General features: G+C 42.5%; 2 protein-coding genes across 2 annotated transcripts in view; one reads left to right on the top strand and one right to left on the bottom strand.

Annotated features, from left to right (window-relative positions):
* Positions 1-19,265, bottom strand: part of XNDC1N (XRCC1 N-terminal domain containing 1, N-terminal like) — a 369,152-nt gene that overhangs the window by 203,788 nt on the left and 146,099 nt on the right. The window lies entirely within an intron of this gene.
* LOC144773552 (zinc finger MYM-type protein 1-like) lies at positions 9,736-18,218 on the top strand. The gene is made up of 3 exons (XM_078658643.1): positions 9,736-11,725; positions 15,845-17,708; positions 17,808-18,218. Exons 1-2 carry the CDS (start codon positions 11,696-11,698, stop codon positions 17,444-17,446), a joined length of 1,632 nt encoding a protein of 543 aa, XP_078514769.1. The 5' UTR covers positions 9,736-11,695; the 3' UTR covers positions 17,447-17,708; positions 17,808-18,218.

Raw genomic sequence — 19,265 nt, 5'->3', positions numbered from 1 at the left:
CAGCCTTGCAAAATAAGGAATCACAAAATTTGCGATTCCTTATTTTGCAATTGCATTTAAGGAATCGCAAAATGCGATTCCCTAAATGCAAAGTAAAAAGCACAGAATAAATGCAATTTGGCCTTAAGAAATCGCAAATTACCACCAACTTCAAGTTGGTGGAAATTCGTGATTTCTTTTAAAAATTCACTTTTTTGCATTTTTCAAAGTGGCATGTGGCGCACATACATGCCCTTAGGGCATGTATTTCTGCCACATGTGCACACATTCACATTTCAGGGGTGAAACAGGGTGTCCTTTTGACACCCTGGCAACCTTGAAATTGCATTCTCGATTTGCAATTCTCTAATTGAGAATTGCAAATTGAGGATGTCTTCCCATTCATTCCTATGGGCCTCTAAGCCTCTAGGCCCATAGGAATGAATGGGGAGGTATTCCTTAATTGCGAATTGCAATTTGCGATTCGCAATTAAGGAATATGTAGGATTCGCAAAATTATTTGCAGATCCTACATACTTAGCGATTTGCGATTCTCAAATAGCGATTCTCAAAAATGTGCTATTTGAGAATCGCAAAACCTAACATTGATACATATGGCCCTATGACTCATAATATGCCAGCTCCAGAACATTTACTAGTTGTTGCTGCACAGTCATGCACCAAAAATCTTCACCCTGATCTTCTGTTGCCCGTCTCACTATCTACGTCTCTGCTAACATACGGCCCACACTTTGCTTTGTTCCATAGCTATTTTTGTTGGCAGGACCGATTTGATGCACAAAGGACAGGTACCTCTATGGGCTTTCCGGGGGCACCTGCCGACGCGAATACTGTTATGGCACACTTCGAAGACAAACATATACTCCACCATCCCGATTGGCAACAAAATGCCATCATGTTCATTCGATATATTGATGACATTTTGGTTATTTGGAAAGGCCCACGTTTGACACTGGATAAATGTCTTCATGAATTGAATCTTTTAATAGTCGGATACAGTTCACCCACGACATCAATGAAAACAAAATACATTTTTTGGACATCGAATTTTTGAAAACCGACACAGGATTGGTAACTAGAGTTTACAAAAAACCCACTGATGTGAACAGCGCACTACACTTCACCAGTGCCCATCCCTTGTCTTTAAAAAAACTCTTACCTGTTTCGCAGCTAATGAGAATCAAAAGAATACCATCGCAAGAGGAGGCTTGTGAACAATTGATGGATGATCAGGTGATGAGGTATAGATCTAGAGGTTATCCAGATTCTACCTTGATTGAAGCAAGAAGGACAGTGTCCAGTAAAAAAAGAGAAGATCTACTACAGAAACAAAACAAACCAAGCGCAAAAAAGGAGGTGTTTGTTTTGAAATATTCTACCCAAGCCCCCAAAATGAAAGCCATCATCTGTAAGAGATGGGAATTGATTGAGAATGAACCCGATTTCCATGGAGTCATTACGGGAATACCTTTGTTCGCCCATACTCGTGCTCAGAATCTTCGAGAACTGTTGAAAGCACCGAAGACAGATATATTGAGAGAATTCAAGGGAATGAGGAAGTGCCACAACTGTGGTCAATGTGGGAATGTGATCATTGGGAAGGAATTTCGACATCCTCAAACTGGCAAGGCAATTTCTCTAAGACATACTTCTGATTGTACGACTGAGAATGTCATATATGCAATTAAGTGTCCTTGTGGACTGATTTACGTGGGTAGGACAAGTAGAAAAATTAAAACAAGGATAGTGGAGCATAAGAGCCGTATACGTAACAAAAATTTGAACTCCACATTAGCAGCACATTGGATTAATGCAGGTCACACCATTCCGCAACTTAGGTTCACAATCCTTGAGTGTATTGCACCACAAACAGGCATGGACATTAATACCACACTTTCACGGAAAGAGACACAATGGATCATTAAATTAGGGACCGTAATCCCTGGGGGTCTCAATGACCACTACGAACTTCTGTGTTTTTTATAAGTGTTACATTCAGTGACCCTAGAATGTGAGGGGTATTTTACATACTTCTTAACGACATTACATTAAATTGCACTTTCCTCTCTTATCTTTTTATATTTGCACTATTGATTCTCACACTATTTCATTTTCAACACTCCATTATCTGTTAATCTTGTTATTTGACTCTGACTCTCTGTGTTTACAAGTTTAGGAGATCTATCTCGATCTCGAGCGCCATCTTGGATGAGGTTAGTCTCTAGTCCTTTTTTGATGTTTTCGGTACGTGGAGGGCGGCGCGCCGTTTCTCCTGCTAGATTACGAACTGGAACCGGCAATCTCTTGCTGAGCACACACGTGGAGCACTTAGACTTTTTCGGACGGCGTTCTTGAAACTTGAAGGTAGGGGGAATTTAACTCTCCACCGATTACCGTTTCACTACTAGTAGTATATATTTTTTGTCCTTACCGAAGGTTATTATGTTGGTTTCAGATATTCTCTTGACACAGTGATAAGGAATACGTAGGGGGAGATTACAAGTTTGTCACAAGTTTTTTCAGAGGTAAAATGATGACACTATCACTTAATCGCACTGAGACTGTTTGAGTAGGACTGTACATTATAATCACTATTATTTTTTATTTTTTATTATTATAATTTTTTAGAGATTCACGACATTATCATCGTTTCTGACCGTCACTTTGGATTTGAAACTGAAGCTTTTTTGTGAGTACCTAGGTCGATGCTACTGTTGGTTGATAGTGAGTTTTTGGCTGGATTAGGAAGGTTAAGCAGCACTACTTTATTTATTTTAATAGGAAGAACTGCTGTCCTTTGCATTTATGTGACAGACCAATCTGGTCCCTCCAGGATATTGAAGGTATTTCGTATACAATAGTCATTCAGGTGTATTGCATGGCGATAGTTATTTTAGATTATTTTAGATTACACTGGTGTGTGGCATTGAAATAATCTATAGAGTATGCGGTCACAGTTTCTTCTTTACTTGGCGCAAGGCTATCTCTTGTTCTTTGGGTCATGTGGTGGAGGTACACTCTATCTTTGGACTTTGGCTTTACCATTCTTCATTAATTTGAATCCTTTAATTGTACACTTCATGGTATCAATGTCGTTTTGTAGCATGTAAAACCTACAGCAATATAAATCATAGCTGAACATTATTGCATTCTATTTTTATCGTAACTGAGGTTATTGTATTTCTTTGTTGTAGATTCGCAATCTGACCGGCTCCGAGGAGTTTAAACTACATAAATATGTGGATATTTGTAATGTGATTTCCCCTGATGAAGGGTTCAGGATGAACTCGAAATGCATTGGGTTGTTGATGTACGTTTCTTTTGGGATGTTTACTAAAAAGTGGAATGTACTTTTCAACACTGAGAAATTGATCAGATTTCTGAAATCTACTAGCATTTGAGTTTAATTTGAACTTTGCATTGTATTATATTGGATGTTTTTTTAGAACATTGGAGTAAATGAATTTGCTTAATAACTTGTAAAAAATGTTTGTTCAAAAAAATTTTGTTCATAAAATTTAGGCCCTAGTGCCTTCCAAGCTGTGCATTGCTTCAGTCTCGGGTTTTCTCTAGACTCACACACAAGCATTTTTCCCGGGGAATAGGTACCTTCTCCTACAGCACTGCACGCTAACAGCGAAAACAATCATGTTAATTTACCATATAAGTTTGATTAAGAGGTGTGCATTAAAACATACGGCCCAAGACATAGTCTCAATTATAAAAGACTCCCTTCAAATAATACAATAGACACCAATGGAAGCTGAATCGATATACTCGACATTGGCCCACACCAAAGTGTTGAAGTTTCCGAATTGTTCAATTAACACTTGAAACTAGAATGTTTCTAAAAGGTCTCTGGATAACTTGTTCACAACTCACTCACTTACCCTACTCCAACTGAGTAGCGTCACTCCATTTAGATACTATTTTGTCCATGCCTACATCACCACCTGGTATCATGCATAACCACTCATGAGTTTGATCTTGTCTAGAATGTAAAAGGGGTTGACATTCAGTATAATGTTTTATTTGTTCCTGTGAGGGAGCCAACATTTTTCTTGTAATCGCCACGTCTTTTGCTGTTCTTCTTGGGGAGGGATGGGAGGGTGGGGAGGGGAAGTGGGTGGAGGGAGAGGGGTTTGATGTTGTTTATATTTGTTCTTGAAACCCTATATACCTGTATGAGTTATGTTTCTTTCATCCTCATTTTCATTTTCTTTCTCTCTTTCTTTCCTTCTTCCTTTCTCTGCTCGGTGGTCAAAGGGGCACCAGGTTCATATCACACCAAAGGGGCCTCGTGCCTTTTATCAAACATTGCTCTCCTACAGCTTGGAACATTTTAGTAATCACTGTGTCTGCTACTGGATCCCATAGACAGAGACTTAGAATTAGCCCGAAACGTAAACTGAGACTTAATCTAGTCACCCTGTGCGCTACTATGGATATTCAGGAGCTAAACATCAATATCTCATAGAAATAAAAATGAATTCTTTACTCAAACAATATTAAAATTATCTCTTTAAACATTAAGGTCCCGAACCACCCTGTCAAAAGGAGGAAAATTATGGATTATATCTATAAGCAGAAAGCGGACATCATTCTTCTGCAGGAGACAAAACTTTTTTTAAATTTGTTTTTTTATTTGAAGAGTTTTATATAGCGCTGGCTAGACCCGGAGGTGTCGGAGCGCTTTACATAAGGAAGTGGTTACAACAGAATAGTGTTACATAGTTACATTAGTTTCTATGGGGAACATCCTTTACAACGCAACTTTTACAACGCACTACCATTACGACGCAACTTTTACAACGCAAGTTATTACAACGCATTGCGCTGGGGGGCGCTCTAGGATAGGGAATAGTTTAATTTACTATCCAACACCTTCCCTACTATCCACGGGGACTGGAGTTGGAATAGTAAATTAAACTATTCACTATCCAGCGCCCCCCAACGCAAGTCGTTGTAACGACTTGCGTTGTAAAACCTGTGTTGTAAAGGCATGCGTGGTAAAAGCATGAGTTGAAACGTCATACATCCGTTTCTATAGCATACCGTAGCATGGAGAAAGACAGTGTTACAAAAATACATCCATTGCTATGAGCATAGGAATAACATCGAAAACAAGTCCAAGGAGCATAGATGGTAGAGGGGGAAAAGTAAAGGGTTGGGAATACATATCAAGACAGGACGACCGGTCATGTAGAAGAGAACTTCCGTGGATATCAAAAGTCATAGTAGGCAAGTCGAACAAAACCGGAGAGGGTCCAGGGATCCACAACAACCGGTGCCGGACTTCATTACTGGGTCGGGTAGAGAGTTCGAAATGGAAGGGGTGCCTCACCAAGCCGAACAAGAAGAAAGGGGTGAAGTTGATTTAGAGGGGCAATGATCACTCCGAAGGCAAAGGGAGCTGGCCAGTGGCAAGGAACAGTCAGGGGGACAGTCAAATCCGCAAGAAAGAGGAACCAAGGACACGAACCCCAAGAGTTACATAAACAAGATGGCGGGATTGCAGATAGATAAAAATCCGATTAAAAAATCCAATATTTAAAACCTACCCCAAAAGCAAAGCTGAATGGGGAAGGCAGCAGCTTGGTACTGGAGGGAGGTAAGGTTGAAAGTTGCCAATCTCTCCCGGGTCATCCACGGCAGGGGAAGTCAGCGCGGGCGCCCAGGCAGCAGTCCCAGGAAGAGGAAAGTCAGCTGCGGGTCAGGAGGGTGAGCAACTCACGAAAAGAAAGGAAGCAAGCTCAGTGGTGCAGGGCAGCAGTGTAGCGTAGTTCTCATTGCTGCTTTCTCATTGATTCTAATTCCAGCGCAGCGGGATGCCAAGCAACCACGTCTCAGATCAGGACTGCATGCAATGGCCGGAGGAGAGATCCCTGGCCATTTCCCTAACAGCCACCCGGGAAGAAAGAAATAATCATCGGTGTATCATCAGGAAGGCGGGGGAAGAGGGAGACACATCGGAGAGGCGAGGAGAACTGTGCCCGATGTCCAGCTGGGTAGATGACGGCCGCGGCGGTGAGACCAGAGCCAATCTCCCCTATTGCTGTCTAGGCAGCTCCACCGTGCATCAGCCATGTTTGCTCAGGCACCGCAGTCTGAAACATCGATCCCGTAATCATCTGACGATCTCGAGCCGATATGCGGGAGATTGGAGAAAACGAGGACCGCAGTCAAACAGGATCCCAGGTGAGTAAGAGGGTCCAAGGATGAGGAAGAAATTGGGGAATTTAAACCAAAAAGGCAATCCCTAGCCAGGAGCTCCCGGCCGGTGCTCCTCACCTGTTGGCCATCTTGACTAGTTGATAACAAAACTTGACAATAAATTTACAGAATCACTGAAAGACAACCAATACATGGAGGTTATATGCTCTAGTGCCATGGGGGAAAAGAATGAAGTAATAACCATGATCTCAAAAAAAGATCTAGAATAGACTTAATTTCACACTCAACAGATACCCAAGGGTGATGGATTATCTCTAAACTACAGAAAGAGAACTCGGTCCTTTTCGTAACTAATATTTTTCCTCCTACAATGGATGACAGTGCTATCTGGGAGGACCTAGATGAGAATATTAACATGATTTCAGATTCTGCACCCTCAGTTATTGCAGGTGACTTCAATCTCCCACTCGGTCCATGTTTAGACAGGAACTCTTCCCGCAAATTCCAGGTGAACAAATCACACAAAGCACTCATACATCTCTATAAGAGATTCAATATGCTTGATCCTTGGAAGCTACAGAACCTGACTGAAAAGATTTAAACCTTTTACTCTTTTCCCCATAACTCACACTCTAGTATAGATTACTTTTTAATTTCAGGGAGCGACATAAGTAGGGTCGATCAATCAACCATAGAACCAATGGTGAAATCTGACCACTCCTGTATCACGCTTACTCTCACAGACCCAACCACATAGAGCAAGGAATCTCTCTGGAGATTCAACAATGAGGTATTAGCCTCTCCTGAAAACAAAAAGGTAATCAAAGATACAATTAAAAACTACCCAATTGATAACAAAAGAGAATGACACGTCATACCTTACAAGATGGGAGTCATTAAAGAATGGAAAAAATGCATAGCTCTAATAATGACCCTGGGACTCTAACGGAAATCCTAAATAAGAAATATGAATACAACAAGTTAATTAGCACGAGAGCGGGAATCTGGATAAATAAACAAAAACGTTTTCGCCTGTGTTAAGCGAATAAAGCTGGAAAATCGCTGGCCTCCTATTTAAAATTTAATTGACAGACATTCGCCCAACCCCGATGTAAAAACACACAAGATACAGAAATATCTTGAAGATGCCTCTATTAACTCTCTAAATGACCAGAAAAGGGATTCCATCAATGGCACAATTACAACGGTGGAACTTAGGGCAGCTATTAGGAAACTTAAAACAGGTAAAGCTCCGGGCCCAGATGGGTATAAGGCATCCTTTTATAGAACATTTGAAGAGCACCTGTGACCCACTACTACTCCTCTATCACCAATTTGCATCTTCTGGGAAAATAATGGGTACCCCAGTGGAAGCAATAATTACTTTCATCCCAAAAGAGGGTAAAGACACAGTGCTGACAAAGAATTATAGACCAATTTCACTCATTAACCTGGACTGCAAAATATATGCCATGATCTTATCCAATCGAATTCAAAAACAAATTGCTAAACTTATACTTATACATACCTCACAAACAGGATTCTTAAAACAGGTTGTCCAGTGACAACACCAGAATATTTTGCCACGCAATCGAAAAAGCAAAATTACTCAACTCCCCTACTGTTGCCATAACACTTGACCTCACAATGCTGGAACTGCAACTCACAAACAGGAGACTTATCACAAATGCTCCTATTGTACCCTATGCTACACAACTTTTGGAATAAAGTCTTCGATTACATCACCCAGATATTCAACATCTTACCAGTTAAAGAACTATCATATATTTTAGCAGGATTCCTGGACCCAGAACTATCGGGAGAGGATGACCACTTTCTGCTTGACTCCCCAGCCGCCATTCGGGATCGCTGCATTTTTTAAAACTACATTTTTATTTTGGTCCCAGAAGGGGTCCCTCTGGGACCACCCCACTTGGCCCGGGGGAAGGGTATCCTTACACTGCCCCCTTATATTGTTTTTTACATTTCTACTCAGGACAGAAGATTAAGTCCCTGAGTCCAGTAATGGCTGCCTGCAACATTTTTCTTCCTGTTGCAGGCAGCCAATCAGAGCACTCGCCAATCCGAGTGCTCTCTCCCATGAGATCTTGTCTCCCATGATAATGAATTGGCCCCGGGGAAAAAAGTCCCAAATGGCCAATCAGAATGCTCTATTTTTTTTAATTGGGTTTGATGGACTCTTGTGAAAGTCCCTCCAATCTAACCATCCAAATATACAAATATTTTTGATCCTTAATTTTTCAAAAACTACTGAACTAATTTATACCAAATCACAAAAACACACTTTCTGGACCAAGATCTACCTTCCTGCCAAATTGGTGTAATTCTGTTCAGCAGTTTTTGCAGTAGTGCTTCTTAAAAATGTCCATGGAAAAAGAATGGGGATTTGGCGTTTTGGGACCCCCATTTTTCTATCCCCTCCCCCCACCCACCCACACTTCACGGATCACCCAAAAACTTTTCATTCACAAAGTAGGCAAAGAAGAGCACTTTTTGGGAAAGTTTCGTGACGATTCGTCAGAGGGCTCCAGAGTTATTACCAAAACAAAAAAGGGAATTTTCTTTGCAAACGTGACCTAAATAGAACGACTCAAGAGGCGAGAGCCACTAAGTAATACATATACATATACATATATATATAGTAATACATAAATATAAACACACACACATATGGAAACATAAGCATACAGGGGAGCAATAACTTTAGTTAATATGAATTTTGAAAGCAACATACAAGTAACAAACAATCACAAACTGTTATATTTCTCAATATTTATTAGTGAAATATATCTATCATAATTCGTAACGAGCAGTTAAGACTGGACGGCAAAATGATTGTTGCTGGTGATTTATTGACCCGGTTATCCTACATTAATGCCGTATTATAGCTACATACTTCCAAATGTGTGCACCGGCAGAACATGTGTTTTAACAAATGTTTTTGTAAGAACCCCGTCCCCAGTGAGGCGTATGGATCATTAGCAGGGCTGGACTGGCCGTAGCGGGCACTAGGCATTTCTCCGGTGGGCTGCCAGGGTGGGGGCCGGTTTTGGGCCCCTGGGCGGCCGATTGTGTTAGCAGGAGCCGGCAATATCGGCCCCGGTAACAAAAATCGGCCGAAACTGGCCCTAGCAAACAGCTTGGCCGCACCCCGATCCCCCCAGGGGCCAGCTGAGCAGTTTGCCAGGGCAGGTTTCGGTTTCCAGTCCGGGCACGATCATTATTTGTACTTCTGCAGTCAATCATATAATAATCTTTAAAATCCTATGAGCAGGGGCGTAGCTTGGTTAGTAGGATTTGGGGGTGTAAACTTCAGATTTCGCAACAATCATGCTGGCAGAACCAGCAGTTCTTAAAAGCAGGGGCTGAGACAGGTCCCTATCGGCAGGGCCGGCGCTAGGCATGGGCAGTGTGGGCAGCCGCCCAGGGCCTCGCGCTCAGGGGGCCTCGCGCCCCCGTGAAAGGTCACACGTTCACAGCTACAGGGCCCCCTGCCTCACCTGATCGCGCCCCCGTGAAAGACACACATTCACAGCTCACTACAGGGCCCCCTGCCTCGCCTGATCGCGCCCCCGTGAAAGGCACACATTCACAGCTCACTACAGGGCCCCCTGCCTCGCCTGATCGCGCCCCCGTGAAAGGCACACATTCACAGCTCACTACAGGGCCCCCTGCCTCGCCTGATCGCGCCCCCGTGAAAGGCACACATTCACAGCTCACTACAGGGCCCCCTGCCTCACCTGATCACATCACATTGCAGGTGGGGGAAGGTGCAAACGGATTGGGGGCGGCATAACAGCTGGGCCAGCAATTATGTTGGCTCACAATGTCAGGGGTGGGGCAGCGCCTCGGATAAGTACCGGCCATTCTAGGCTCTGTTTCTGCATTTTGTTTCCAGGCAACGGAGGCCCCTTTGTTTCTTGGCAGCACCAGCCGGACACAGGTAAGAGGAGGTGGGTGAAGGGAGGAGGGAGCAGCCAGATCAACTGGCGTTAAGTCATTTGTTATCCTTGACAGCAGGCATGGCTGTAATTTCCTTTTGTACAACAGGAAGAAAGGTCTCATCTTGCAGTTTGTTTCCGCGCATGTGGAATAAATGCCTGACATATTTAACAAGTCAAGAAGGTGGCACCCTGTTTACCCAGTAGCCCCACCATAAAAACGTTTATGTTGTAGATATCAACGTTTGCATTCTGAAACGTGTGTTTTGTTTTTGTATGTGTGCCAACAAATTCTGGCAAGCAAAAAGCTTTAATTTATAGAGAAATGTCTGGTTTAAGGAGTCCATACGGGTCGGGCAAAGCGCTTACGTTTCATAGGGCGAGACTTAAACCTCTTTCTACCCCATGAATTTGAAAAAAAATGTTACTTTATTTGTGAGGGCTTCACTTCAGAATGTGGAGATGGTCTCTGAATAGTTGCCACTCCCCCCTCCCAAAGTTCATACACACTCCTGCTCGCATCTGCTCGCTGTCCCACGGTTTTCCGCAAAGCCCTCAAGTTTCCCTAGTCAATGCGTTAAGTATCCCATCCACTCCAGATTTGTGCTCGGTATTACCGATTTAATGGCAAAGCCAACAGGTCTTGCATTTTGTGACTTATTTGTTATTGCCAATGGCTTTTAACCCGGCTCTACAGTGCAGCATAGCTAAAGAATATTAATAATAAAATTCCTATGACGGCTCCGTCATTTTGAATGTAGGTGCACCATGCTTTTGCACACCTACAAAATGACTCAGGAACATTTTTTTAATACTTTTATTTTGCAATCCGAGTTGGAACAGGGAGGGCATGGGTAATGGAAGGAGGAAAGCAAACATGCGAGAGAGAGAGAGAGGAACAGCGAGATGGGGAGAGAAGCACACGGCTGAAAAGCAACAAGGGAGGAGAAGAGCACAATTGTGAGTGCATCACAAAAGGATGAGGGAGAGAAGCAATTGGGATTGAAAGAGCAACATCGAGCATGACAGGGGAAGAGAAGCACACTAGGGAGACAGCTTGAAAACACATGCATTCTTTTGGAGGGCTTGAGAAAAAAGAAGAAAGAAATTCCTTAAAAGTAGAAGTGGAAGGGTAAAAGTAAATTGCATATGTTCCAGGGGAGTGATAGACATAAGATGGGCAAGGCAAGCCATTCAAACGGAAGCAGGTAAACAAGAGTGACAGTAAAGCTGGCCAATGGAAATAAATGGGTGGGCTGCAAGTCCTTCTATGCTCCTTGTAATCTCACAATAAGTCTTTCACAACCAGAGAGGAATCGCCCTAAAATGTGGATCAGGAATAGCTGCTTATTGCAAATCAGGCAGTTCTTACAATACATCACAAGATTGAGCAAAAAAAAGCCCCAATAGTGACAAGTGCCATAACTATTGATGTTGACCTCTTAAAGGTAAAGCTAGCATGGCTATGCTATATAACTAAAAAAGGAGTGGTAAGGACTGGTTTTGTGGAAGTAGGAGACTGTAAGATACTTTGTGTAGATTGGAGAAAGGTACCGAGCATGCCTCTGGAACACATTCACCTCTGCCAAGTGTTTGTCATAGCAAGCTCTGTTTTTTTACCCTCGCCCTGCCTTTCCTGGCCCATTGTTCATTGGAAGGGCTGAAACTCACAGGATAACTAGGGAGTACAGAGTGACTAGGGAGTGCTAGGGAGTGCAGAGTGACTGCAGAGTGCTAGGGGGAGCTAGGGAGTGCTAGGGAGTGCAGAGTGTCTAGGGAGTGCAGAGTGACTAGGGAGTACTAGGGAGTGCAGAGTGACTAGGGAGTGCTAGGGAGTGCAGAGTGACTAGGGAGTGCTAGGGAGGGCAGAGTGACTGCAGAGTGACTAGGGAGTGCAGAGTGGCTAGGGAGTGCTAGGGAGTGCAGAGGGACTAGGGAGTGCTAGGGAGTGCAGAGTGCAAGGGAGTGCAGAGTGCAAGGGAGGGCTAGGGAGTGCAGAGTGACTAGGGAGTGCAGAGTGACTAGGGAGTGCTATGGAGTGCTAGGGACTGCAGAGTGACTACAGATATTAAGCTAATGGCAATGTAAATGACGATGCCATTTATTTATCTGTTTTCAAAACCAACACATAAATACAAATTTTGTCATTTACAATGCCAATAGCTCTAACTTTTTTTTTTTTTGTGAGGTCTTATATAGCGCTCCCACCATTGCATTGTAAATGCTTGTTTATATTTAACGCTTAAAGACGTATTTGAGACTTTGAGTTTGGAGGGCACGTAGAGACGGAATGGGGAATAGGTTAAATATGCTTGGTATGTTACATCCCAATTCGAAAAAAAAAAATAGGCAATTTTGGGTACGAAATGGTGTTACAAATTTGCTTTTGTTTATAAGATAATAAAAGCTCAACCAAGCAATTTATATCAGCTAATGCGGTTACTCAGTCCAAATGGACTATTCTTGTTTATTTTCAGAGGTTAAAATGGCTGATGTGGTCCTGCTGGCATTCAGATGAGTAGTGTGTAGTTACAAACAGATCACTGTAACAAGTGTTTTATGGCGGTGGGCTTTCTAACTTGTATCGGAACTTGTGACCGAAAGTTTACACACAGATCTCTGCAGCAGGTACACGAACCAGGCTAGTTACCCTACAGGGGTTGTACCTGTAACCTGTATTATGTGTGGTAGAGCAAAACACACAAGCTGATGGACGGAATGATGCACAATGGCAAAACATTCACCCCCAGTCACAGATCTGGGTTTAGTCCATCGTTATTTTGCTCACCAAGCCACCCCAGTTCAAACATGGCCATATGCAAATCAGTCTTGACCCTGTGCCTCATGAGAACAGTCCAGCCCGAACTACCAAGCCATGTCTTCTCTGGACCGGAATCAAGCATCCTAGGACCGGTTTCTGGCTATCAGAGCACACCTCTGCGAGCCGTATATCAACTCCTAAGCTTTAACTGGGCATGCATGTTTGCGTTATGCATGATACACAGATGTTTGCGTTAGCACTCTCCGCACTGAACATTTTTATAGTGTGTAGGTGTTTTATGGTGTTTGCACACATGCGTACCTACATGCAGCCAGTACATGAGCGCCAGGAGCACTGTTATGGGTATAGTATGTTGTGACCAGTAGGTGAGACTTTAACCCCAAAGTAAACTTGCCGGGATCAAAATCGGTGAACGTCACTTAACCTCAGTTGCTCTGTAGCAGGTGCATTATCCAACCAAGACATTTTATTGGCATAAGTATGCATTGTGTGTTTATACACACACATGCATACGCATCCCTGAAGCAGGTCCAGGGTCTAATCGAGGAAGCCAACACCGTGCGCTGCGACTACATCCTGGACTCCTAGTTTGCTGGCTCTTCTTGTTATAGCATCAAATGGTTTCTCTAGTTCTATCCATTCGCTCCAGTGGTTTGTTTAGGAAGCTTTATTGAAATAGAAAGAGAAAACATGGTACAGAAATATAAAAAGGAGCATGAAGTACAAATCCATAGAATAACGAGGAATAAAAAGTAAGAATCAAATGGTGAAAAATCTAATACATCAGCATAATATGGTATTTAATTTTACATTTATTCTGCAGGATCAAGCTTTTTAACATAAGGAAAAATGGCAAGCCGTGACCGCGACAATGGACGGAAACATGCCTCTGGTGCATTCAAGAGGAAAAGGAAGCGGGAACAGATTGAAGAAGATAAAAGTCAGCGGCATTCGCTACTTAAATTTATGAAAAGAGGGATGCATAATGAGAAGGAACATAACCCCAACACAGCAGTCTCCCAGTTCCAAAATCAGGAGCCAGAGAACCCGCAGGACCAGCACCAAGCATCAACTGCCACTAGTGTGCTCATTCAGTACGACAATAAAGTGGTGAAGAGCATCTTGGGTCGAGATCCTAAACACATCAATACTAACACAGCCAGTAGAGTCTCCAGTTTCGAGCAACGTGATCAGGAACATAAGCAGCAAGTTACAGAAGGACAGGTATCGCAGTTGCAAGAACAGGAACCAGAGGGCCAGCAGCACGAAAAAGGCAGTGACACTTATTGGCATAAGTATGCATTGTGTGTTTATACACACACATGCATACGCATCCCTGAAGCAGGTCCAGGGTCTAATCGAGGAAGCCAACACCGTGCGCTGCGACTACATCCTGGACTCCTAGTTTGCTGGCTCTTCTTGTTATAGCATCAAATGGTTTCTCTAGTTCTATCCATTCGCTCCAGTGGTTTGTTTAGGAAGCTTTATTGAAATAGAAAGAGAAAACATGGTACAGAAATATAAAAAGGAGCATGAAGTACAAATCCATAGAATAACGAGGAATAAAAAGTAAGAATCAAATGGTGAAAAATCTAATACATCAGCATAATATGGTATTTAATTTTACATTTATTCTGCAGGATCAAGCTTTTTAACATAAGGAAAAATGGCAAGCCGTGACCGCGACAATGGACGGAAACATGCCTCTGGTGCATTCAAGAGGAAAAGGAAGCGGGAACAGATTGAAGAAGATAAAAGTCAGCGGCATTCGCTACTTAAATTTATGAAAAGAGGGATGCATAATGAGAAGGAACATAACCCCAACACAGCAGTCTCCCAGTTCCAAAATCAGGAGCCAGAGAACCCGCAGGACCAGCACCAAGCATCAACTGCCACTAGTGTGCTCATTCAGTACGACAATAAAGTGGTGAAGAGCATCTTGGGTCGAGATCCTAAACACATCAATACTAACACAGCCAGTAGAGTCTCCAGTTTCGAGCAACGTGATCAGGAACATAAGCAGCAAGTTACAGAAGGACAGGTATCGCAGTTGCAAGAACAGGAACCAGAGGGCCAGCAGCACGAAAAAGGCAGTGACACTTCCAAGCTCCAAGGAGAGATACGAAGGAACTCGGATGTGCAACAGCAAGTTAACATCACAATTAATATGCCATCTGAATATTATGATTGTGGAGTAAAGAACCAGTATACCCAGCAGCTGGACATTGTAAAAGTGGCAGAGACTGGTAGCGATGAAACTGCTAGCAAAACTACTGAAAAGTTTTTCCACCACATTGATGATGACCCGGGGAAATGGCCTACTACTCAAGACGATAGAATACGTTGCTACCTAGTAGAAAGAGGACCTACCCAGGCTGGACGTAATGCATGTGATTATTTCCCACGTGACTCCCAAAATCGATCCTTCAAACCTACTTTTTTCAAAAGGGAAATGAGTAACGGTCAGCAAATTAACCGTCAGTGGCTGGTGTATTCAACGTACAAAAATGCTGTATTTTGTTTCTGCTGCAAATTGTTTACCACTTCCTTCACTAACACTCAGCTTGTGAGCAGCGGTTTGTCTGATTGGCATCATCTTGGTCAGCGTTTACATGAACATGAAATTTCTCAGGAGCACCTAAAAAATATTAGGGAGTGGAAGGAGCTTGAACTTCGACTGCGGAAGGAATGCACTATTGATAAGCAAAACCTTGCTCAAATCCAGCAGGAGAAGATGCATTGGCGAAATGTCTTGGAGAGGCTCCTGGCAATTACACAGTACCTAGCAGAACATAACTTGGCATTCCGCGGCAGTGTTGACCAGCTGAACCAACCCCACAATGGCAACTTTCTAGGGCTTGTACAACTTTTAGGCAAATTTGAGTCAGTTATGATGGAACATGTTCGCAGAGTTACCACAAAGGAGATTCATACACATTATCTTGGCAAACACATTCAGAATGAATTGATTGAGCTGATGTCTGAGATGGTTCTCAAAGAAATTCTACGGCGTGTCCGAAGAGCCAAATATTACTCAGTGCTTCTTGACTGTACTCCTGATTTGAGTCATACCGAACAGATGACATTTATTGTGAGATTCGTCAGTTCTACAAATGGATGTGTAACTATTGAGGAACATTTCATTGGATTCATTCCCCTTGAAGAGCAAACTGGTCTGGCTCTTACTGATGCGTTGTTGCACAAGCTGAAGGCACTGAAAATACCCCTTGCTGATTGTCGTGGGCAAGGTTATGACAATGGTGCAAATATGCGTGGGCAATACAGTGGCGTGCAAGCTCGAATCTTAAAAGAGAACAGACGGGCTTTTTTTACACCGTGCGCCTGTCACAATTGGAACCTGGTCCTGGGAGATGCTGCAGCTTCATCTACATATGCTGCCAACTTCTTTGGTATTATTCAACGACTTTACTCATTGTTCTCTGCATCAACAAAAAGATGGAATGTATTAAAAGAAACTGGAGTGACCCTTTCCCTCAAAAGCCTCTCTGCTACTCGGTGGGAATGCCGTCTGGAAAGCGTCAAAGCGGTCCGATTTCAGATGAGTTTAATACTTGAAGCACTTCTGCAGGTGTCTGAAATGGATAAAGATGTGAAAACCAGAAGTGAAGCAACATCACTAGTATCAGAGCTTGAATCATATGAATTCCTCCTATGTTTGATCATATGGTATGATATTTTAATGAGAATCAACACAGTCAGTAAACTGATGCAGAGTGAGAACATGCAGCTTGATGTAGCTGTGAAACACGTTCAGGAACTACTTACATTCTTAACAAAGTATCGCCATCAAGGATTTACAGCTGCATTGATATCAGCAAATGAACTTGCAGATGAATTGGAAATTCAAAAAGAATTCAAATGTGATCGAAGAATATCTAAGAAAAAGAAAATGTTTGGATATGAGGGAGCGGACATGCCAATCACGGACCCAAAAGAGCAATTTCGCATCAAGTTTTTTAATGCTCTTGTTGATACAGCAATTGTGTGCATTGATAGACGATTTGAGCAGCTAAAAAATCACCAAAAGCAATTTGGCTTTCTTTATAATATTTCCAGCTTAAAAGACATGAAAGGTGGAGACCTACAAAAGCACTGCAATGATCTACATCATCTTCTGTCAGACAGCTCAGCTGATGGAGCTATATCTTCAGACATAGATGGGATTGAACTGTTTCAGGAGATTTCCTTTCTTGCTCAAGTCCTTCCTGAAAAACTTGGCATGTTAGAGGCTCTTCAGTATATTTATTTTAACAGATTGGAAGACATCTATCCAAACTGTGTGCTTGCCCTAAGAATTCTGCTTACAATTCCAGTGACAGTAGCATCTGCCGAACACAGTTTCTCACGCCTCAAATTGATAAAGACGTATTTACGCTCAACGATGTCCCAGGAACGACTATCAGGATTGGCCCTTCTTTCAATAGAAGGAGATATTGCAGCAACATTGGACTACAGTGAAATGATTGATGCCTTTAGCAGAAGAAAGGCTAGGAAGATCACATTTTAGCATGTAGTGCTACACACAAGATACTGATTTGTCACAACAAGTTTACTTATTCAATATTGTCCTGTCAGAATGAACTCATTGGGCTCTTTACTGTGTAATTTTTCAGAGTTCAACTTAATGTATCCTGTTTTGTTCCTCCTTCAGATTCAGCTGTGAAATGTATGCTGTGTTTTCTTGACCCTCTGTTTCCTTTGAAATTTGGGAGCATGTCCACTCTCCATGCATTCAGAGGATCAACACCAACTACTCATTGAAGGAGCTGGTAAGTGTTACACTTGTGTTGTTGCCTTGTAATATTTCTTTGTTTGTGATGAATGAATAACAATAATGATAACCTGTTATATGTATATGTTTGTATTAGGATGGAGGCGAAAAGGCCAGATTCGACCAGTGACCTCCAGATGCGTACAGGACACGAAATGAAGATGGCAATTTCTTTCTTTTTTCCCATTCCTACCCCTACCCCAATTTTCCCCAAGTTGGACAACACCATAAAGTTCCAAATATAAACAACAATGGTGCTGTCTATTTGGGGAGTTTGAAGATTGTCATCAGAATCCTGCCATTCTGCCTCTACCACTTCCTACAGTTCTAACACCAAATTAAAAACAGTGATTTGAAAACCCCTTGAATCTGCAGCATACTTCCACTTTAAACACACACAGATACATGACCTTTCCTGAATGAATCAATAACAGGGAGCCACTCAACAGGAATAATCTAGAAAGTTGGAGTTACTCTATTTATGTTTCACTGGAATTGTGTTTTTATGTGTTCATTCTCTCAACGTTGTTTGATTGCAATATTTCATTTTATCTACTTTTTATAATAAATTGATATTTGCTCACCTGTTTTCAACCCCCTCTACTTTTTGTCAATGTTACTGATATCCACATTAGTTAGCTTCCGTGATGCCAAATAAGATCAATAGTACTACGATGTCGCTTTCTGTGATGTCACTTCTTGTGACGCAATATGCAATTAGGGGGGCCTCGCATCTTCCCTTTCGCCCGGGGCCTCAGAAGGCCTAGGACCGGCCCTGCCTATCGGTCTCCCCGTCTTTTCCCTCACCCTCAGCAGTGCCACCCTTCACTGCCTTTGATGAATAGTTCTTTCATAGTCTCATCTTGTCAGAACTGAGGCATTTTCAATGTTATATACAGAACATATATAGTTACTGCTTATGTATCTTACACAACTAACAATCATTGGCAAAGCCAATAGTCCTGGCTTTTTGTAGGTGTAATGTTACTTGCATTATGTATCTCGATGCAATGACAGAAGCAGCAAAATTCCAGGCGGCTCACTATGCTAAGCACAGATTGTTAGCCAATCTTACGTGTTTTAAAGCCACGCTCTTAATTACGACGGCCTTGCCCCTCTGAGAGAAGTTTTTCATCCCACTTAAAACTCTACATATATGTTAAAATACATTATGCAACAAGCAGGGTGTATGAGAGGGTCTTAGGCGGCAGTGGAAGGGGAGAGAAATGCGGATTGGCAGGAGTACTAAGAGAGAGAAACAATATTTTGTATAATAACCAACATTTTTGAGGACTTTGATGAGAGGGTGTGTGTTTGAGTGTGTGTTTGAGTGTGTTTGAGTTCGTGTGTGAAAATGCATGGAAAAATCCCATCTGAAATCCGACAGACGCCTCACCATACCCGACTGAAGATACCTGTACCCAAATATTCCTCAGAATATAAATGTATTGGGGGATGTAGCACCCCACCCTCTCCCACCACCCCACCCATCTAAAGCTACGCCCCTGCCACGTGCTGGTCTTAACTGGCTCAAAAGATGAAATGTTTTTCTTAA

Source organism: Lissotriton helveticus, chromosome 8, assembly GCF_964261635.1.
Source record: "Lissotriton helveticus chromosome 8, aLisHel1.1, whole genome shotgun sequence".
Classification (NCBI taxonomy): Eukaryota; Metazoa; Chordata; class Amphibia; order Caudata; family Salamandridae; genus Lissotriton; species Lissotriton helveticus.
Note: the sequence above shows the minus strand (reverse complement) of the source record. Positions and strands in the feature narration are given on the sequence as shown.

Coding starts and splice junctions, on each gene's coding strand:
- LOC144773552 (XM_078658643.1), top strand. CDS start 11,696: ATGCCTCTGGAACACATTCACCTCTGCCAA. Junction 11,726..15,844: donor AACACATTCACCTCTGCCAA/GTGTTTGTCATA, acceptor ACCACAAAGGAG/ATTCATACACATTATCTTGG.